The sequence below is a fragment of the Trichomonas vaginalis genome, chromosome IV (genome assembly GCF_026262505.1).
Source record: "Trichomonas vaginalis G3 chromosome IV, whole genome shotgun sequence".
NCBI lineage: Eukaryota > Parabasalia > Trichomonadida > Trichomonadidae > Trichomonas > Trichomonas vaginalis.
In genome coordinates this window covers 365921-387338 of record NC_067206.1, presented here as the reverse complement: position 1 = coordinate 387338, position 21418 = coordinate 365921, and the positions used below count along the sequence as shown (strand labels likewise).

The window sequence follows — 21418 nt, the reverse complement described above, 5'->3', positions numbered from 1 at the left end:
TTTTGGGAAAATTCGATTTATCCAATAAGTTTCGTGCGGAGATGATAAATAGTTGATATAAAAGCGACATTTAATAAGGTTTTGGAGCGGAGAAAAAAGATTTTTTTTATTTGATTGAAAAGTGTCAAATTGATCTCTTGCTTTTTCTTGTAAAATATTAATGTACATCAAATTGTAATGGAGATATCCTATGATTCAAAATTACGTGAAGTTTTGATAGGATGTAAAATTGACTTCATTTCTTAAGCAATGGATGCTAATATCGCCAAAGCCAAGAATATTTTCGCTCAAATGGACACAGATAAGGATGGCAACCTCAACACCGAAGAATTAAAGAATTTATGCAGAGAACTCGACTGGGATTCAACAACATGCCCAGCAGCTATCGTCGCCTTCGATACAAATGGCGATGAAAAGATTACAGTCGACGAATTCATTGCCTACTATAAGCTTAAGCTTACAGGAAACAAAGAAGAACTTTTCAAGAAAGTTTTCGAAAAAGTTGATAAGAACCACAATGGCCTTATTGACCTTAACGAAATGATCCACTTTGCTTCCCTCGTTGGCGAGCCAGTAACAAAGGAAGAAGCTCAGTCTCAATTAAAGGAGATTGATGCAGATAAGGATGGAAATGTCAACTTCAAGGAATTATATTCCATCTTCGAAGACTGCGAATTTTAAACTTTTTTTATATTGAAATTTTACAATTCCTATGAACTTTATTTTTTTAATATTTTTTTATTTCACTTATCGTTGGTGAAGCTTATCGAATTAATAAATTTTAATGCAAGGTATAAAGATAATCTTTTCCAAATCTAATGATGCGCATCATTTCAAGCGCTTGAAATATATTTAATTTGGAACTTTAGTATAATTATCATGTTCATCGAATCGATGTAAACCATTAATGCATTTTTTTCTCAATAGATTCAAGAACTCAATGAAATTCTTTAATGATAAAAAATAATCAAATAGTTAACGGTTAAGCTTAGGAAATAAAAATATAAAACATTATAATTCATCATGATTTCTTAGTAATGATGAATATGTTTCCGAATTTTCGACAAAATAAAATAAAAATAAAATTATTTGAGTTGGCTGTTGTTTTTGTGGGTGCAAGAGTATATTCCAGATGCAATGCAGAAGCAGATAAGGAGAATAAGGAGAATAATGACAACCCACGGTGGTTTAGCAGCTTGTTGCTGTTCAACCTTGAAGTTGCTATGCTCGCAGCTCATTGTATATGAAGGAATGCTAGAAGGTGTCGTTACGGTTGTTCCAGAGAGAATTTTGAACAAAACAGCCGCGCAATCAGAATCTTCGCCTGCTGGGAGGCTGCTGGTGCTATTCATAGATATTGTATTTCCACTTAAGTTAACGTAGCAGCTGCCGTTTAACAAGAGATCACTTGTTTGTGTATTTTTAGTTAAATTGTGAGTGGAATTGTCACCTGAATAAATCGTATAGTTTCCTTCAATCGATATGTTCAAAGATGATGGGAATTGATATGGAAAAACACAGATATTGTTATCAGATGATGAACTCAATGAAAAGCTGAAATGAGAAGATGACTGAGCAAGTAATGTTGTATCACTGCATTGTCCATCTTTTAAAATGAATATGTCAAGCGTATTTTCGTCTTTTGAAAATAATGTGACGTTTGTTTTTTGAATTCTGATTGAAGTTGCAATATTGTGATCTTTTGAATCAACTATTGATGTGGAATTATCGCTATTTATCACTGCAAAGTTAAGACTTTCAGTCATTTGATTTGAAGATAAAATAAAAACGTCGTATTGGGAGGTTAGTAGAGTGATGTTTTTATCTTTGTTGATATTTAGCTTATAAAAGCCTTCATCTGTGATTGGTCCAGCAATTAGAAATAAGGGAAACATTAATAAAAGATGAATCAAATAAATTTCGGTTTTTCAGAAGTTGTCAGTTTTTTCCATTTATGCTAATTGGTGTCTTTTTAAAAGTGAATTTAGCATGCTTATGAGATAAACTATAAATTGTCATCTAAAAAAGGTACATTCACTATTTTTGACAAAATTTTAAATTTTCATGGGGTTGTAAATCTTATAATAACTAGATGAATAAGGAATGAATCCCAGTATAATGTGCATCATTATATTAAACACTATATGTAAGGCTAATGATTCTATTAACACTTATGAAGATCTATAGTATTTGAGCAGATAAATTTGATAATTTCCAAAAATCTTATATTTCAAAATTAAAGTGTGCGAATGCATTTAAATGAGAGCAAAAAGAGATTGATGCTGTTAAAACTAGGTGTTAATTTGCAATTATTTCGCATCACAAGAACTACCCAGTAAATTCGGCTATCTTTCTTTGCAATTATTCTCCATTATACATATAATATAATGGTTAGGGTTTGAAGAAAAGTTACTAGAGAATTATTGACTTTTGAAATAATGCAGAATTTTACTTGAAGAAATCATTAATTTATGAGTTCCAAATTGCTAAGCATGACGAGGGATCATTAAATTTGCTACAATTAAATACACTTATTGCAGAATTAAGATTTTTGAAATTAAAAGTTTGAAATATTGCCTTTTTGAATAAAAATTTAAATTTTATTATATAATCATGATAATATCTTATAGAAATTAAAAGAAAATATTTTAAACCATTCAAATATTTTGAATGTCTTATCAATTTAAAATATTAAAAGATAGCTTGATTTTATCATCATTGGTTGTTATCAAAGTTTTCTTCTTTTGATGAACAACAGTAAATGATTTGTTAATTACTTGTCTTCCTTTTTCGCAGCAAAATCAAAAGTTATGATGATAATCTTGCACTCAATTTTGAAACTCTCTGATTTACAAATAAGCATTCCTTTGGAAAAGCAGTCCTATTATGATTCAAGATATTTTAAAGCCCCCATTTCATACAATGCGCAGATATATTCGAAATTGCAAGAACTCTCAAGAAAAATGCAGCAGCAAAGAAGATTCCATAGTTTCTAGCATCAAAAATTTACAACCTTAATACAACAGTTAAAGAGAAGCTCGAAAAGAAAATATTTAACCATAAAGCTGGAAACCATTCGATATCTACTATTGGATCTAATAAAAAGTTAATTATAACATATTTAACATGCTATTTGTTGACTTTGTTCCATTATATTACCATATATATCTTTTTGAAATCTAAAATATTTTTACGATTTTAACCATGTGTTGTTGAAATCATATATCAATCTTAGCTAAAGTATAGTTTATGAGTCTGTCACCATCTAACGTATGAATTTTCAAAAATGTCAAATATGTTCATTTTTTCTGTAGATTCAGCCATAATTTCATGTTGTTATACTATTCAACTATTATTTAATATTTTTATCGATTTAAATATATGATGAGATGCTTAGTTCTCCTGGAAATCGATTTTTAATCGCAATTTTAACTTTCCAAAAAAATTCAAAAATAAAAATCCCTCTCAATTTTCTAAGTTTTATAACTCGCCAAATCTTTAGCCAAATTTTTTTGGCCCGTATAAATATTGTTAGGCACTATATAGGGATGCTATTTATCCTATTTTCATCCCATTTTACTGTTATCGCCTAGTGAATGTACCTTTCATCTAAAATATTTTTTTTTCTTTTCCATTCGCAATTTTGAAATCATATGAGTTAAAGGGATCAACGGCACAAGGTAGTCAGTACTTAGTGCACCATTCATAAGTATTTCACATCCTGAAACTATTCGCGAAATAAAAATAATGAAATTTATATATTCACAATAAAGTTCTTTATTATACAGATATATTGCTTATATAATAGATAACTATCTAATATGAATGTAAATAGCCGAAGAATATTAGAATTTTTTTGAAAAATTATTCAATTTTTCCTTCTTCATGTTTTTCTTCATTCTCACGATCTTTTTCTTGCCCTTCGTGACTTTCATCGTTTGTTTTGACTTCCTTTTGCTCTTCTTGAATTTCATTTTCTGAATTTTCTTCCTCTTCTTCTTTTTGTTGCATATTGAACTCATTAATACGAGTTGGATCAGTTCTGTATATCATGCACTGATAAAGCCAGACAAAGAAGATAATATCGTCTCTAAAACAAGCAATTTTCATCATAAGAGGCATTTTCTCAACAAATGTGTAAATATCATCAATAAACGTGTTGAGAGACTTATAAATGAAAGCAGCCTTACTCATTCCAGCAACAGTTTTCAGTTTGTAGTTCACATAAAGTTGTGGAATCATTCCGAGGAAGCCGTAAGAATAAATTGCTGCTGCAAGTGAATGAATGATATAGCTCTTGATGTTTGTGAACTCTTGCGTGAACAATTCGTAGATGCAATAGCCAATAATGATAGGAGTAACGACAATGTAACAATATTTGAGGCCTGTTCTATCAGCATCATTTTCTTTACCTCTGTAGGCTGCTTTGATTGAGATAAATGGTGGTTTGAAAGAGAAATCAACTAATTTTGACAATTTCCAGAATCCTGTGAAGCATTGGATAGTATATGTGAATCTCAGGAAATTTCCTGTGTCAGTGTCTATTGAATACAGCAAAATAATGAGGTCTGAAAGGAAATTATTTAAAACTGTTCCCATTGAGACACCATGGAAGTTTTTACGCTTGGCCCAGAACTTTATATCATGTTCAAATGCCATGTACTGGAAAATTGAATGCAAAATTGTGCAAACAGCTGTAAATACTAAAATATATAAAGGAGTTTCCAGTATTATTCGTTTTATTTTGTTCATCGAATATTTAAGCATATGAGAGATATCATCACCTAATATATCTAGCATTTGAAGCCAAGCAATATCATAATTATATTTAATTTGCCACCAGAAGTTATGTGGCATATTTATTTCTAATGTAAGTGTTGTGTTATGATCTAGTGTAGTGTTTAGAAGTCGTTCCTCTGATGGAATATTGAAAAATTTGTCATATTTGAGTGCAGTCCTTGCAACTTGAGGATATTGGGAAAGAGAAAAGACATCAGCGATTCCCAATTTTGGATTCAAGAATTCAAAGTAAACTAAGTCAAATCTATATTTTTGATAAACATAAGGTTTCCAGGAATAAGTATTTGTGCTTACATTGGATTCACCACCAATGAGCTTTTTGGTTGATCTATCCTTTGTTCGCCTCCAATGAATTAAATTTGTATTTTCTCGAAGAAATATATGTTGTTTATTTACTACTGCATGGATTTGTAATGTCAAGTATCCTAGTGATGTATTTTTTGCAATTCCTTGTGGTATTGTCAAAGTAAATTTCTCGCTTAATTTATTATTCTTCAAATAATGTATTGATTGATTTTTCCAAATCACCTTATCTAGTAAGTCTCTTTTCGAGGTTGAGAAATATAATTTTGCATCAAGAGTTTGATTTATTGGAAATATATTTTTAAAATCAAGTGTTTTGTCTCTTAAATATATTTGGGCCCAAGAATAACAGAAAGTTAAGGCCATAAGAATGAGTGATCCCATCAATAACTTGGATGGTGCTAAAAATCGAAGAATTCCCATTTCTCAAAATGAAATTTTAAAAGTTAGAAATGCTGCCGGAATATGTTATACTTAATGTTGTATGGTAAAATCATTTGAAAAGATTATTTAAACAGAAAATTTCAAATCAATATTCTATAAGTTTACTATATACTATTTAAAATATATTAGAAATGCATGTGTATGACTAGATTGTTTCATTATTAAGTTTGCATAAATAAGATCTGCCCGAATTTTCACTTTCAAGACATATATCGTCAGCAAATTGCAATCTTGGGCCTTCTTTGACTATTTCCATCAGTGGTTCTCCAGAATGCCAAACAGCGATTAAATTTGCAGGATATTTGCATGAATTAGATAGACATGGAGGGAAATCGTCTGAATTTCTATTTATAAGTTCTAAGGATTCAACATTTAATGGACTAGCATAAAACTGGGGACAATCATAATCTTCAATCTTTCCTCGAAAGTATTTCGAAGAAACGACGTCATCACCTGTCCTCTCTACTTGCGGAGGATTAAGTCTGTAGTCTTCAAGATATTTTTGTGCTGCAAATCTTGACATTAACCATCCCGGGCCTCCATGAAGAAATATCTGATCACTTACACCTGCTAACGATCCTCTAACTATATAGTCACTTAGTGGATCAAATTTATCTTCTAGATCGTCAAGAAATGAATCCAATTTTTCAAGATTTATAAAAACATCATCTGTGGTCCGAAGGAACCATCTGAAATCAGTATTGTTAAGAAAGTCTTCTAGTCCATTAATAAAAGGATATATGTAGTCGAACGTTCTCTGACGCCCAAAGAATATGTGTGGTACGTTTGAATGATTATATAGTATTGTATGAAATTTTGCAACCTCATAAGTAGCTCCAACTTTTAAGATAATATTTTTGTAATCTTTGAGTAAATTTCTGATCCAGCTATAATATTCTTCATAAAATCGGGAAATGTTATGCTCTGAGACTAAAACATCCAAAATGTATAAAGTATATTTATGGATTTTTACATCTGTTGTTTGATTTCGAATCGTGTAAATATAAAGCATAGAAAATATAGCGGATAAAAGAATTAATCGAAACATCTGAATATTAGATCGAAATATTGCTAAATTCTGATTTAATTGAATGATATTTGTAATAGAATCAAAATGATAAGGATGAAATAAATGAAAAAAAAATTGAATTAACTTCCGAAATCAATGACATTTGGAATGTGATTGATTTAGGAGGTGAATTTGATTCAATTTTAAGGGTGGAAAATTATTTTGATTATAGATTAAACAATTTTTAAAAAATTGTAAAGGGGCTGTAGCATAATGGCATTGCGTGAGACTCCAGATCTCAAGGTTGGGGGTTCGACTCCCTTCGGCCTCAAATTTTTCTCATAAATATTTTTATGATTTCAAAAAAAAAATAAAATAAAATTGCTCCTTTTTCAATAAAAATGACTGAGGCCGAAGTAATATATTGATAAGCAACAGATAATAATTCTTGAAGCTCAACAATAGGTATGAAGAATTATTGAAAATCAACCTTAAACAGCAGAATTGAATAACACGCTAAACAGGCATAAATCTACACTTAAAAAAATCCTTATATCTCGCAAATAAATTGAAAAACAGGCACGGTGAAAATGATTTAAAGTTTGGATTACCACTTTTTATAGGATCCATTTACGCCCGTATGACATGACTTTCAATTCGGATCTTTAAGGTTATTTTTCAATTACGCTTCACGGCAGTTGTCAGATATTTGTATAAAAGTCAGATGGGCGTAAGTGTAGCCTTAAAAAATTACCGAATACATAAAATTAAAAAGCTTTATTAATATGTTTTGGAATATTGATTGAATTAAAACCAACTTCCATAATTAATGCATGAAAAGCGAACCGATTTCACATTGATAATAGGTGTAGACACAGCAAGACCAAAAACACCCAAAAGTCTTAAGAATCGTGTTAGAATTGATAATTCAGCTCCATCAATCAATATATCGTAGAAAATATAAAGATTTTGTAACCTTTTTCTTATTTCTCCACTTCTCTCTGGTTGGGCATCATTAAATAATTGAACACCAGATTCAACGGGGTTCAAGTCTTTCAGCGATATTTCCGGTCTATTATCTGGTTCGTATTGCATTAATTTAGGCACTTTTCTTTCTCTCAAGCATCCGCACAAACAATCTTCGCTATCTTCTTCTTCATTTATTAATGGCTCTAAAATTCCTTGCTCTTCATCTTCATCAAATATTAATGGATGGAACTCTTGTATTTCTTTTTCATTCATTATAGTTGGGTCAGTAATTTTTGATTTTTCATAACTTTCGATAATAGCCGAACCAATTTCTGATGCAACACCAAGGAAATCTGCTATTAAGACAATTACTGTGTTGAATACCTGGTTAACATCACTGAAAAGATTAACTGAAGCTAAGATTCCTATAATTAAGTTAAGAACACTTAATGCTATTTCAGAATAATTGTTCCATTTTGATAAATATGGCTTCCTCAACGTTAGGAACACAATCATAGTTATATGAACTATTGGAAGACATGTAATAATGTGTGGATGTGCTAGATTTGCTAATGTTGTTACAAGTAAAACCAAAAAATTGTATACGATTTTGAAGACTGCAAAATATGGATTACTATAATTGTAGTCTTTGAGATGAGTAACACCAACAGTTTCAACTCTTTCCAATAAACACTCCCAACGATCATCCTTGTTATCTCCATATGCCACAAGTGTTTTGAATTCTTTTCTTGCTCTGTATATCAATAAATAATATAATACAGGGATTACCAACAAAACAAATGCAATCACCCAACAGATAAAAAACATAAAATATCTCTTTGTTTCAAAATCAAAGTAAATCGATGTCTGATCTTTCATAATACGAATAAAGCTTCCTGAACATAAATGAGGACACATATTAGATGATTCATTTAATCCGTCCATGGTATAATTTAAAGCATCATATGTTTCATTTAAAATTCCAGGATTGTCTGATAAAAATTTTGTAAATAAAGAATAAGTAAAGTTATTTGAATTAGGTTGTACGAAGTCATTCAAAAAACTTTCAATCCCTGGATATTTTTGCTTTAATGTGTATCCACATGGAATGCAATGGCCATCTGCTTTAAGAAATGTATCTTTACCTCTATAAACTCCCCAATAATAACCTTCTGGACACGTAACTCCTGTATTATATACAATTTTTATGAAATAATCTAAAATTGGAATGTATAACGCATTCAAAGCATATGTGAAAAGCAACAGAAAGATTCTATTAAATCCAATTTTGTTTGTGATTTTAGCTGCCCTAGTTAGCTTGCATGATCCAAAAATACCAAATAGAAACAACATAAATCCCATTAAAAAACAAATAAACAACACACTCGACTTGGTGGGGTTAAAGAAAGCGAAACAGAGCACAACAATAGAAAAGAGCATCTTAAGTTTATCCATTATATTATGTGGCTCCTTTATATGCAAATTTTCTTCCAATGCATTGAGAACAAAATTTCTATCAGGTTCTTTGGTTAAAAGTTCTCTTTGATATTCATAGTTCCTTTCTTGAATATTTTCGATTGTTAGTTTCCTGGATTTCTTTTTGCTATCTTTAGATTCAGCTTCATTATCTTGGGATTTCCTTTTACAATTACATAAATAATCTTCCAAAGGGTTTCCCAAATATTTGGATAATGCCATTCTTAAGGGTGCCCTATAACGATAATGTAAACATCATAAAAATAACCTTATTAGAACTCGAATGAATGGATTATCCGGATTCTAGTTCTCAATATAATAGCCTTAAAAGTGCTTTTCTGAGGGTGGTCTATCGTCTATAGGGCACCCTTAATGCGAAAAAAATAAGTGGCGTTGTAAATGCCGTAATTACTTGATAATAAAACTCCCATTCATAGAACAAAGAGAAAAACGTTGGTAGACACGAACATATGCATATTACAATCCTCCAAAATGATTTATTTGAATCCAATCCAACAATGAAACTTAAACCTAAAGAGAATCCGGATATCACCATTACAAAATCTGTTAGAAACGCTCTGAAATCATGCGCATTTATATATCCAAGGACTGGATTCTCTATCATACTGATAAAATTTTGAGTGCTGATCCCCATTTTTTGAGCGTGGGATGAAGATCGAAAAAAGAGAATCCAATAGTGGATCCCATGTTTTGGAGAAATGTGATGATTGAAAGAACGGTTCTTAGATAACTTAAAACTCCCATTTTAACAATATAGGGGGGAGATTGAATAAGTGTAACGGTTTTCAATTTTTGCACGATTTTGGAATTCTTGGTGAAGATTGATAGAATTACAAAATTAGTTCTACATATTCCAATCTTGGTCAAGAATCGGAATATTAGTCAAAAAAATACAAAAGTGACAACGATAATTTTGACTAATCTTATAAAATGCTTAATTTACATCCAATCAACAGGATTTTGTTTAAATTGTTAAATCATAAACTTTAGAGATCAAACGTTCAAAAAGAAAAATAAATATGTTGATTGATTCAAAAATGTTTTATAAAAACTGAAAAGTTTTATCTGATTTGGATGACTTATATTAGTTACATTCATTTATTTCAAACATCATATTATCTTGTTTATTTAGATAATACCGTCAAGTTCAGGGTATATTACTTCTAATTCTTCATCTGAATTTCTCTTATTCTTTTCATTTTGAGTTGATCTCTTTTTGTTTGCCAAGTTTCTCCATACAATAAATAAAATATCAAGAATAACAATCAGTACTGAAACACCGATTGAACCATAAAGAAAGAAATTAGAATATCCCTCAAATAATTTATCTTCTTTCTTATTAAATTCTATTAGTTCTTCCTTTGTACTCCCACCACCTTTTGAAGGCAATCTAAAAGTTATTGCATCTTCTATAATTTCTTCTCTCCAGTGGAATTTTCTTCTGATGGGATGATTTCAACTTTGACATTAGTTTTTACTTTGAATGTTGAAATATTTTCTTCTTGATTAAGGAATCTGTGTAGATCAAAATATGGATATATAGTAACTGTGTTATATATACTCTCATTTGATGTGAAGTTTTTCACAAAGGAGTTCGATGTTGTCAGATAATTCTGTATTCTCTTATCATCACAACTTATCTTGATACCGAATTTGTTTTTGTTGTGCACTGTAATTGAAAATATTTCTATTCTAGTATCTTCTATAATAATTTCTTTTTCAGCAAAATAGCTTGTATTTGTTGTGAATGTTGATTCTATTTTCATTGGTGCGTTTAACAGTCTGTTTTGAATAGGAGGCATAACACTCACAACTTGTATTTTGCATGATTCTGTTTGAGATTTGCATTGTAATTTGATTAACTGACTTTGTCTTTGATCGTGTATTTGTGTTGTAATGCTAAATGGATTTTCATATGTCTCATGAACTGTGCGAGGGACCTTTGGTCTATTGTTTAATTCATAGTGCTTTGTATCATTATAAACAACAGTTGCTGTGAAATCTTCTTTGCTTCCAAACACAAAATTGCCGTATAAACACTGTGCTTTGCCTGGTTGAATTGTAAAGACTTTTGAGTCTGTATATTTTAATCCGATATCGTGGTGGGCAAACTCTGGACTCCATATATTGTTCAGACATGGAAGAAACTCATCTGTTAAATCATACTGATCGAATTTATATTCATTATGAAATGGAGGATTCATTTCAGTGAATGACTCTACTTCTGCACGTGAATAAACACCAGATTCTGATGGCATCAAATAGAATTTATCTTTTTTGAACAAAATTGGTGCTAAAGTATGATTTTCTGAATAATATGCAAAATAAATACTTCTCCTCTTAGTTGTATCATTGCAGCTTAGCGTTGTTGTTAGTATGGCTGTTTCGCTAGAAAAATTGCCCATTTTCGGCTTGATTTCATATCCATTAAAAGCTTTGATTTCCATCCATCTTCGTAATAATAGTGTGGAATTGGAATCTGTGAGCCGTAAAGGAATGAATTTTTGGCAGAAAAACAGGTTAGTAGAAAACACTGAGTAGAATAACTCTCTTTCATTAATATTAGATCTGGTAATTTTGATTATTTGAATAAGGAACGTTTCAGAAGGATCTTTTGCGGATATTTTCGAAATAATGTTATGGCCATTTTCAGATTGAATTATTGCAAAAGGATCATCAAGATGTTTAATTGTTGGATTTTCTTCACCATTGTCTAAAAAGTAATCTGCTTGGATAGATGTATTTGCAGCAATAACAAAGCTTTGATTGCTACAAAAGATTTCCCCTGCAGGGATTTCAAGAAAATAATAATCAGAATTGTTGGTTGAAATAAAATCGTTTTGGTAGCAATCTGCAATATTTTGAAGATCATAAGATTTGATTTCATGAACAAGAAACAGCAGCAACATTATGGTTGTATTTGTTCAATAAATCTCGAAAACGTTCTGTGATACATTCAATTTTTCTTGACTAAAACAATAGTCACTTTTTGAGACGAGGGACGATGATTAAAAAGTGAATATATATATATTATTATTTGCTTGATACTTTTTCGGGCTTATTTATAATCCCGTAAAAAGTGTCATGACTTTTTTTGACTAATTTTTTTGACAATAATATTAGTGTTGAGTTACCTAAATAAATGATTCAAGTAAATATATGTAGTATGCTAATGATATCCTTTCTAAAATATTTAGCTTAGATCCTTTGTATGCCCTTCTGCCTAGGTTTCTCAATGGGCAGGTCTTCATTCAAGGCAAGCAAGCAATACCAGCAATTTTGAGTATGCTCCAAGACTTTGTGGGTAAATAGAACCCCAAAAACCACAATTCCAGTGAACAACTACTACTAATATCTCATGAAACAATCGATTGCAGTCTTTTACTTAGAAATCGCCAAGACGAAGAATATGATTCATATGAATTAAATAGTTCTCTATCATTATTGATTCTTAACATGATTTATTATTGATATACAAGCATAAAAGAAATCAGATATATATGTACCTGATTCACCATTTAATTAAAGATAAACGATAATTGTTTATACAAAAAGATAGTGAAAATAAATATTAAAAAAAATCAGTCTGATTCATAAGATCCGCTATCACTTGCTTCGTCATCTTCATCTTCTTCGATGTTGTCGTCGTAGTTATTAGTAGCGGAAGTTGTGAATAGCCATTCATAAGTGAACTTGAATTCCATCATTGGAATAGGAACTTGCAAAGAAGATCTTTCGACCTTTGGTGCGATATCGTCAAGAGTAACTCCTTCTGGGAGTTCTGCGTTTGTCATTCTCTCAGCGACTGAGCGCCATAGTTGTGGGTCTCTCTGCATTCTCTGTAATGTGGTTCCAACTTCCAAAGCTTGAACCATAGAAATCAATCTCAAAACATTAGAAAATGCTTCAGGGAAATTCGAAGGAAGACAGACGAACAAACCTTGAATTTCTCTCATCTTTTCAAGCAACCTTGTTGTGTTTTGAACTGTGAATTTCTCTGATGTCGTGATAATGACATTGAATGTAATTGCAGCGAAATAATGAGCGCAGGAAACCACAATTGCTTGGACAACTTCTTCAGGAATTGAGTACTTTGTGATTGACTGTTTGAATGCAGCAGATGTATCACGAAGCATCTTGTTTGAATATTCATCGAATTTGATGTCTTCACCATCGCACATGATGCATGTTCCAATTGAAGAGAAGAGCTTTTGCATGAGGACATTCATAAGCAATGTGATGTTCTCCTCGATCTTCTTCACAACAGGGAAATGCGCTGATGTATATGGTCCTGCGAGAGTCTGCAACTCGATGCCGAAATTGAGGAGAGTTGAAAGAAGTCCTAAAGCGCCGTCTAAGTCAGTGTCAATGCTGCAAGCGAATGAAACCGATTTGATGACTGGTGCAAAGAGCTTCAGTAAGTCTCCTTCTTCAAGGCATCTGAACTCAAAGATGCGGTATGATCTGAGAGGTTCAATGAGACGATTTGTGAAGTTGAAGTTTCTGTTGTTGGGGAATGCGATGTAACGGAAGCAAATGTAGCTGAACTGTGTTCCGCATTCTTTGAGTGCAAGGTTGAGAAGAGAACGATCGTGAATGGAATAGATAAGGCCAAATTTGTGCTTGAACTCAAGTTGAAGTTCGCGTGATTTTTCTGATGATTCAACTACAACTGGCTCTTCTTCTTTGTCTGAATCACTCTTTTCGTGCTTTTCTATGCTTTCTTCATTGTTTAATGCTTCATCCATCACAAATTCACGTGTGATTACTGCTGCATCCTCGACAATTTCAATTTCTTTGTGTTCTTCAGCTTTGAGATTTTCTTCTTCAGCCTTAAGTCTGGCTTCTTCCTCAAGTCTTTGTCTTTCTTCTTCTTCAGCTTTGAGTCTTTCTTCTTCTTCGGCCTTAAGTCTGGCTTCTTCTTCAAGTCGTTGTCTTTCTTCTTCTTCAGCTTTGAGTCTTTCTTCTTCGGCCTTAAGTCTTTCTTCTTCTTCAAGTCGTTGTCTTTCTTCTTCTTCAGCTTTGAGTCTTTCTTCTTCTTCGGCCTTAAGTCTTTCTTCTTCTTCAAGTCGTTGTCTTTCTTCTTCTTCAGCTTTGAGACGAGCTTCTTCTTCAAGTCGTTGTCTTTCTTCTTCTTCAGCTTTGAGTCTTTCTTCTTCTTCGGCCTTAAGTCTGGCTTCTTCCTCAAGTCTTTGTCTTTCTTCTTCTTCAGCTTTGAGTCTTTCTTCTTCTTCAAGTCGTTGTCTTTCTTCCTCTTCAGCTTTGAGTCTTTCTTCTTCTTCGGCCTTAAGTCTGGCTTCTTCCTCAAGTCTTTGTCTTTCTTCTTCTTCAGCTTTGAGTCTTTCTTCTTCTTCAAGTCGTTGTCTTTCTTCCTCTTCAGCTTTGAGTCTTTCTTCTTCTTCAGCTTTGAGTCTTTCTTCTTCTTCGGCCTTAAGTCTGGCTTCTTCTTCAGCTTTAAGTCTGGCTTCTTCTTCGGCCTTAAGTCTGGCTTCTTCCTCAAGTCTTTGTCTTTCTTCCTCTTCAGCTTTGAGTCTTTCTTCTTCTTCAGCTTTAAGTCTTTCTTCTTCTTCAAGTCTTTGTCTTTCTTCTTCTTCAGCTTTGAGTCTTTCTTCCTCTTCAGCTTTAAGTCTTTCTTCTTCTTCAGCTTTAAGTCTGGCTTCTTCTTCGGCCTTAAGTCTGGCTTCTTCTTCAAGTCGTTGTCTTTCTTCCTCTTCAGCTTTGAGTCTTTCTTCTTCTTCAGCTTTAAGTCTTTCTTCTTCTTCAAGTCTTTGTCTTTCTTCCTCTTCAGCTTTGAGTCTTTCTTCTTCTTCAGCTTTAAGTCTGGCTTCTTCTTCAGCTTTAAGTCTTTCTTCTTCTTCAGCTTTGAGTCTTTCTTCTTCTTCAAGTCTTTGTCTTTCTTCCTCTTCAGCTTTGAGTCTTTCTTCTTCTTCAGCTTTAAGTCTGGCTTCTTCTTCAGCTTTAAGTCTTTCTTCTTCTTCAGCTTTAAGTCTGGCTTCTTCTTCAGCTTTAAGTCTGGCTTCTTCCTCAAGTCTTTGTCTTTCTTCTTCTTCAGCTTTAAGTCTTTCTTCTTCTTCAGCTTTAAGTCTGGCTTCTTCTTCGGCCTTAAGTCTGGCTTCTTCTTCAAGTCGTTGTCTTTCTTCTTCTTCAGCTTTGAGTCTTTCTTCTTCTTCAAGTCTTTGTCTTTCTTCCTCTTCAGCTTTGAGTCTTTCTTCTTCTTCAGCTTTAAGTCTGGCTTCTTCTTCAGCTTTAAGTCTTTCTTCTTCTTCAGCTTTAAGTCTGGCTTCTTCTTCGGCCTTAAGTCTGGCTTCTTCCTCAAGTCTTTGTCTTTCTTCCTCTTCAGCTTTGAGTCTTTCTTCTTCTTCAGCTTTAAGTCTTTCTTCTTCTTCGGCCTTAAGTCTGGCTTCTTCTTCAAGTCGTTGTCTTTCTTCTTCTTCAGCTTTGAGTCTTTCTTCTTCTTCAAGTCGTTGTCTTTCTTCTTCTTCAGCTTTGAGTCTTTCTTCTTCGGCCTTAAGTCTGGCTTCTTCCTCAAGTCGTTGTCTTTCTTCCTCTTCAGCTTTGAGTCTTTCTTCTTCTTCAGCTTTAAGTCTTTCTTCTTCTTCGGCCTTAAGTCTGGCTTCTTCCTCAAGTCTTTGTCTTTCTTCCTCTTCAGCTTTGAGTCTTTCTTCTTCTTCAGCTTTAAGTCTTTCTTCTTCTTCAGCTTTAAGTCTTTCTTCTTCTTCAAGTCTTTGTCTTTCTTCTTCTTCAGCTTTAAGTCTGGCTTCTTCTTCGGCCTTAAGTCTGGCTTCTTCTTCAAGTCTTTGTCTTTCTTCTTCTTCAGCTTTGAGTCTTTCTTCTTCTTCAAGTCGTTGTCTTTCTTCTTCTTCAGCTTTGAGTCTTTCTTCTTCTTCGGCCTTAAGTCTGGCTTCTTCTTCAGCTTTAAGTCTGGCTTCTTCTTCGGCCTTAAGTCTGGCTTCTTCTTCAAGTCTTTGTCTTTCTTCCTCTTCAGCTTTGAGTCTTTCTTCTTCTTCAGCTTTAAGTCTTTCTTCTTCTTCAAGTCTTTGTCTTTCTTCCTCTTCAGCTTTGAGTCTTTCTTCTTCTTCAAGTCGTTGTCTTTCTTCTTCTTCAGCTTTAAGTCTGGCTTCTTCTTCGGCCTTAAGTCTGGCTTCTTCTTCAAGTCTTTGTCTTTCTTCTTCTTCAGCTTTAAGTCTTTCTTCTTCTTCAAGTCTTTGTCTTTCTTCCTCTTCAGCTTTGAGTCTTTCTTCTTCTTCAGCTTTAAGTCTTTCTTCTTCCTCAAGTCTTTGTCTTTCTTCTTCTTCAGCTTTAAGTCTTTCTTCTTCTTCAGCTTTAAGTCTGGCTTCTTCCTCAAGTCGTTGTCTTTCTTCTTCTTCAGCTTTAAGTCTTTCTTCTTCTTCAGCTTTAAGTCTGGCTTCTTCTTCAGCTTTAAGTCTGGCTTCTTCTTCGGCCTTAAGTCTGGCTTCTTCTTCAAGTCTTTGTCTTTCTTCCTCTTCAGCTTTGAGTCTTTCTTCTTCTTCAGCTTTAAGTCTTTCTTCTTCCTCAAGTCTTTGTCTTTCTTCTTCTTCAGCTTTAAGTCTTTCTTCTTCTTCGGCCTTAAGTCTGGCTTCTTCCTCAAGTCGTTGTCTTTCTTCCTCTTCAGCTTTAAGTCTTTCTTCTTCTTCAGCTTTAAGTCTGGCTTCTTCTTCAGCTTTAAGTCTGGCTTCTTCTTCGGCCTTAAGTCTGGCTTCTTCTTCAAGTCTTTGTCTTTCTTCCTCTTCAGCTTTGAGTCTTTCTTCTTCTTCAGCTTTAAGTCTTTCTTCTTCTTCAAGTCTTTGTCTTTCTTCCTCTTCAGCTTTGAGTCTTTCTTCTTCTTCAAGTCGTTGTCTTTCTTCTTCTTCAGCTTTAAGTCTGGCTTCTTCTTCGGCCTTAAGTCTGGCTTCTTCTTCAAGTCTTTGTCTTTCTTCTTCTTCAGCTTTAAGTCTTTCTTCTTCTTCAAGTCTTTGTCTTTCTTCCTCTTCAGCTTTGAGTCTTTCTTCTTCTTCAGCTTTAAGTCTTTCTTCTTCCTCAAGTCTTTGTCTTTCTTCTTCTTCAGCTTTAAGTCTTTCTTCTTCTTCAGCTTTAAGTCTGGCTTCTTCCTCAAGTCGTTGTCTTTCTTCTTCTTCAGCTTTGAGTCTTTCTTCTTCTTCGGCCTTAAGTCTTTCTTCTTCTTCAAGTCGTTGTCTTTCTTCTTCTTCAGCTTTAAGTCTTTCTTCTTCTTCGGCTTTAAGTCTGGCTTCTTCCTCAAGTCGTTGTCTTTCTTCTTCTTCGGCCTTAATTCTTTCTTCTTCTTCAGCTTTAAGTCTGGCTTCTTCCTCAAGTCGTTGTCTTTCTTCTTCTTCAAGTCGTTGTCTTTCTTGTTCTTCAGCTTTGAGTCTTTCTTCTTCTTCGGCCTTAAGTCTGGCTTCTTCCTCAAGTCGTTGTCTTTCTTCCTCTTCAGCTTTGAGTCTTTCTTCTTCTTCAGCTTTAAGTCTGGCTTCTTCTTCAAGTCTTTGTCTTTCTTCCTCTTCAGCTTTGAGTCTTTCTTCTTCTTCAGCTTTAAGTCTGGCTTCTTCTTCAAGTCTTTGTCTTTCTTCCTCTTCAGCTTTGAGTCTTTCTTCTTCTTCAGCTTTAAGTCTTTCTTCTTCTTCAGCTTTAAGTCTGGCTTCTTCCTCAAGTCGTTGTCTTTCTTCTTCTTCAGCTTTGAGACGAGCTTCTTCTTCAGCTTTAAGTCTGGCTTCTTCTTCAGCTTTAAGTCTTTCTTCTTCTTCAGCTTTAAGTCTGGCTTCTTCTTCGGCCTTAAGTCTGGCTTCTTCTTCAGCTTTGAGACGAGCTTCTTCTTCAGCCTTAAGTCTGGCTTCTTCTTCAGCTTTAAGTCTTTCTTCTTCTTCAGCTTTAAGTCTGGCTTTTCTTCGGCCTTAAGTCTGGCTTCTTCTTCAGCTTTGAGACGAGCTTCTTCTTCAGCCTTAAGTCTGGCTTCTTCTTCAGCTTTAAGTCTAGCTTCTTCTTCAGCTTTAAGTCTGGCTTCTTCTTCAGCTCTTTGTCTTTCTTCTTCTTCAGCTTTAAGTCTGGCTTCTTCTTCGGCCTTAAGTCTGGCTTCTTCCTCAAGTCGTTGTCTTTCTTCTTCTTCAGCTTTGAGTCTTTCTTCTTCTTCAAGTCGTTGTCTTTCTTCTTCTTCAGCTTTGAGTCTTTCTTCTTCTTCGGCCTTAAGTCTGGCTTCTTCCTCAAGTCGTTGTCTTTCTTCCTCTTCAGCTTTGAGTCTTTCTTCTTCTTCGGCCTTAAGTCTTTCTTCTTCTTCAAGTCGTTGTCTTTCTTCTTCTTCAGCTTTGAGTCTTTCTTCTTCTTCGGCCTTAAGTCTTTCTTCTTCTTCAAGTCGTTGTCTTTCTTCTTCTTCAGCTTTAAGTCTTTCTTCTTCTTCGGCTTTAAGTCTGGCTTCTTCCTCAAGTCGTTGTCTTTCTTCTTCTTCAGCTTTGAGACGAGCTTCTTCCTCAAGTCTTTGTCTTTCTTCTTCTTCAGCTTTGAGTCTTTCTTCTTCTTCGGCCTTAAGTCTGGCTTCTTCCTCAAGTCGTTGTCTTTCTTCTTCTTCAGCTTTGAGTCTTTCTTCTTCTTCGGCTTTAAGTCTGGCTTCTTCCTCAAGTCGTTGTCTTTCTTCTTCTTCGGCCTTAATTCTTTCTTCTTCTTCAGCTTTAAGTCTGGCTTCTTCCTCAAGTCGTTGTCTTTCTTCCTCTTCAGCTTTGAGTCTGGCTTCTTCCTCAAGTCTTTGTCTTTCTTCTTCTGCTTTGAGACGAGCTTCTTCCTCAAGTCGTTGTCTTTCTTCTTCTTCGGCCTTAAGTCTGGCTTCTTCCTCAAGTCGTTGTCTTTCTTCTTCTTCAGCTTTGAGTCTTTCTTCTTCTTCGGCCTTAAGTCTGGCTTCTTCCTCAAGTCTTTGTCTTTCTTCCTCTTCAGCTTTGAGACGAGCTTCTTCTTCAGCCTTCAGTCTGGCTTCTTCTTCAGCTTTAAGTCTAGCTTCTTCTTCAGCTTTGAGTCTAGCTTCTTCCTCAAGTCTTTGTCTTTCTTCTTCTTCAGCTTTAAGTCTTGCTTCTTCTTCAGCTTTGAGACGAGCTTCTTCTTCAGCCTTCAGTCTGGCTTCTTCTTCAGCTTTAAGTCTAGCTTCTTCTTCAGCTTTGAGTCTAGCTTCTTCCTCAAGTCTTTGTCTTTCTTCTTCTTCGGCTTTAAGTCTGGCTTCTTCCTCAAGTCGTTGTCTTTCTTCCTCTTCAGCTTTGAGTCTTTCTTCTTCTTCAAGTCGTTGTCTTTCTTCTTCTTCAGCTTTGAGTCTTTCTTCTTCTTCAAGTCGTTGTCTTTCTTCTTCTTCAGCTTTGAGTCTTTCTTCTTCTTCGGCCTTAAGTCTTTCTTCTTCCTCAAGTCTTTGTCTTTCTTCCTCTTCAGCTTTGAGACGAGCTTCTTCTTCAGCCTTCAGTCTGGCTTCTTCTTCAGCTTTAAGTCTAGCTTCTTCTTCAGCTTTGAGTCTAGCTTCTTCCTCAAGTCTTTGTCTTTCTTCTTCTTCAGCTTTAAGTCTTGCTTCTTCTTCAGCTTTGAGACGAGCTTCTTCTTCAGCCTTCAGTCTGGCTTCTTCTTCAGATTGATGGTTATCGAGATTTTCAGATTCATTTTCTTCAACTTTAATATCTCTGGATTTGATTGTTTCATCGATTTCTTTATTTTCTTCCTTCTTATCTTGTGAATCATAGTCACTATAGTAATAATCTGAAGAATATTCGATCTTTTGTTTAGATTCTTTTTTGGCTTCTTCTTCTGCCTTTTGCTTGGCTTCTTCTTCTGCCTTTTGCTTGGCTTCTTCTTCTGCCTTTTGTTTGGCTTCTTCTGCCTTTTGCTTGGCTTCTTCTGCCTTTTGTTTGGCTTCTTCTTCTGCCTTTTGTTTGGCTTCTTCTGCCTTTTGTTTGGCTTCTTCTGCCTTTTGTTTGGCTTCTTCTTCTGCCTTTTGTTTGGCTTCTTCTTCTGCAGCTGATGCAACAATTGGTTGAGAAACTTCGGCTGAAACTTCTATCTCACGCGACTTTGTTTCTTCTGCTTTTTCTGATTTGTCTTTATGTTTGTGATGTTTCTTTTCTTCACCATCAGCCTCTGTTTTCTCCGATTTATCTTTGTGTTTATGATGCTTCTTCTTATCTCCTTCCCCTTCTGTAGCTTCGGATTCTTTCTTTTCGGATTTATCTTTATGCTTATGTTTGTGTTTCTTGTCATCACCTTCGACTGATTCGGATTTATCTGCATCAGCAGTTTGACTTTTATCTTTATGTTTGTGGTGTTTCTTGTCCTTTTCTTCTTTAGCTTCACCTTCTGGAACTTTTTCTACTTTTTCTTCACCGGCTGCTGCTGAAGATTTATCAGCTTCAGCAGTCTGGCTTTTATCTTTATGTTTATGGTGCTTCTTTTCTTTCTCTTCTTTTTCTGGTGAATTTGAAGCTTTTCCTGATTGCTCAGCTGCAGTTGTAGATGTCGAATTTTCATCAGTTTTAGATTTCTCGCTTTTATCTTTATGCTTATGTTTCTTCTTTTCTGAACCATCATCTGCTGCATCTTCTTTATCTTTTCCTTTCTTTTTCTTCTTAGAATCATCATCTTTTCCTTTCTTCTTCTTTTTCGTAGAAATAAGTTCGTTGGCTTCTTCTCCACCATTATCGTTGATGTTAATATCTGTCAATTCATCGTTACGCAGTGTATTTTGGATTTCAGGTAATTCCGATTTAGCAGTAACAAATGTAAAGTAACGTTCTGGCGGTCCATCTGGAAAGTCCGATTCTGGAAGAACCACAATACGTAAGTAAAGCGTTGCAATACCGAATTCGCATTTTGTCATAGATGTTTGTACGGATGAGTCTTTTGGATCAAGTAAGTTTGCAGCATCGAACTTCCATGTGCATACTTGATGTTCGGGTTCTTTTTTCGACATAATTGCCAAACAAGATACTTCGAGCATTTTCTTTTGCGGTTCTTCGCCCTTTTTTGTAAAAATAGTTATTGGAATCTGGAATTCATTGTTGAATTGCACAATGTTGCTTTGGTCTGCAAGCTGAAAACTAGTCTCAGAGCTATATGCAGTCTTAAATACTCCACCAGATGATTTTTTCCTTGCAACACGTATAAAAACGGGTACATCTACCTTTTTCGAGAATGTTATCTTCTCAATTAAGATAAAACAATGATGAGGTGTAGATTTATACCCAATATGAAACATTATTGCCACTTTTTAGAAAAAATTTTATGGTAGATGGCATCGATATTTCTCGGATCATGGAGTCGCTATTTCCTTGACATCGGAGTTGACATTCCATTGCCAGCTATCAATACTAGTTATCTACAGCTCTAAATTACATTCAAACTTCAGCAAATATTACAATTTTGAATCAT

The 21418-nt window shown here is 34.2% G+C and overlaps 6 protein-coding genes, 1 non-coding gene and 1 pseudogene across 8 annotated transcripts, besides 3 other annotated features; 2 read left to right on the top strand and 6 right to left on the bottom strand.

The window, feature by feature from the left end:
• Positions 1-249: 249 nt before the first annotated feature.
• On the top strand, positions 250-681 carry TVAGG3_0002190 (calcium-binding protein family; the record flags this gene model as incomplete). Its single annotated transcript, XM_001312412.1, has 1 exon — positions 250-681. The coding sequence occupies one exon, from the start codon at positions 250-252 to the stop codon at positions 679-681; it is 432 nt and encodes a 143-aa protein (XP_001312413.1).
• Positions 682-1085: 404 nt separating this feature from the next.
• Positions 1086-1766, bottom strand: TVAGG3_0002180 (uncharacterized protein; the record flags this gene model as incomplete). The annotated part of the gene is made up of 1 exon (XM_001312413.1): positions 1086-1766. One exon carries the CDS (start codon positions 1764-1766, stop codon positions 1086-1088), a length of 681 nt encoding a protein of 226 aa, XP_001312414.1.
• A 255-nt stretch (positions 1767-2021) lies between these two features.
• Positions 2022-3606: a mobile genetic element.
• A 230-nt stretch (positions 3607-3836) lies between these two features.
• TVAGG3_0002160 (apoptotic process) lies at positions 3837-5526 on the bottom strand (the record flags this gene model as incomplete). Its single annotated transcript, XM_001312414.1, has 1 exon — positions 3865-5526. One exon carries the CDS (start codon positions 5524-5526, stop codon positions 3865-3867), a length of 1662 nt encoding a protein of 553 aa, XP_001312415.1.
• Positions 5527-5660: 134 nt separating this feature from the next.
• On the bottom strand, positions 5661-6656 carry TVAGG3_0002150 (uncharacterized protein; the record flags this gene model as incomplete). Its single annotated transcript, XM_001312415.1, has 1 exon — positions 5693-6559. One exon carries the CDS (start codon positions 6557-6559, stop codon positions 5693-5695), a length of 867 nt encoding a protein of 288 aa, XP_001312416.1.
• A 159-nt stretch (positions 6657-6815) lies between these two features.
• On the top strand, positions 6816-6887 carry TVAGG3_0002140. Its single transcript has one exon. It is a non-coding gene; the product is annotated as a tRNA-Trp (tRNA).
• A 296-nt stretch (positions 6888-7183) lies between these two features.
• Positions 7184-7298: a mobile genetic element.
• A 65-nt stretch (positions 7299-7363) lies between these two features.
• Positions 7364-8887, bottom strand: TVAGG3_0002120 (uncharacterized protein; the record flags this gene model as incomplete). The annotated part of the gene is made up of 1 exon (XM_001312416.1): positions 7364-8887. The coding sequence occupies one exon, from the start codon at positions 8885-8887 to the stop codon at positions 7364-7366; it is 1524 nt and encodes a 507-aa protein (XP_001312417.1).
• A 343-nt stretch (positions 8888-9230) lies between these two features.
• Positions 9231-9370: a mobile genetic element.
• Positions 9371-10431: 1061 nt separating this feature from the next.
• TVAGG3_0002100 (glycoprotein 38 family) lies at positions 10432-11931 on the bottom strand (the record flags this gene model as incomplete). Its single annotated transcript, XM_001312417.1, has 1 exon — positions 10432-11931. The coding sequence occupies one exon, from the start codon at positions 11929-11931 to the stop codon at positions 10432-10434; it is 1500 nt and encodes a 499-aa protein (XP_001312418.1).
• A 660-nt stretch (positions 11932-12591) lies between these two features.
• TVAGG3_0002090 lies at positions 12592-21230 on the bottom strand (annotated as a pseudogene). The gene has a single exon: positions 12604-20867. A coding segment is annotated over exon 1 (8264 nt).
• Between the last annotated feature and the right edge of the window lie 188 nt (positions 21231-21418).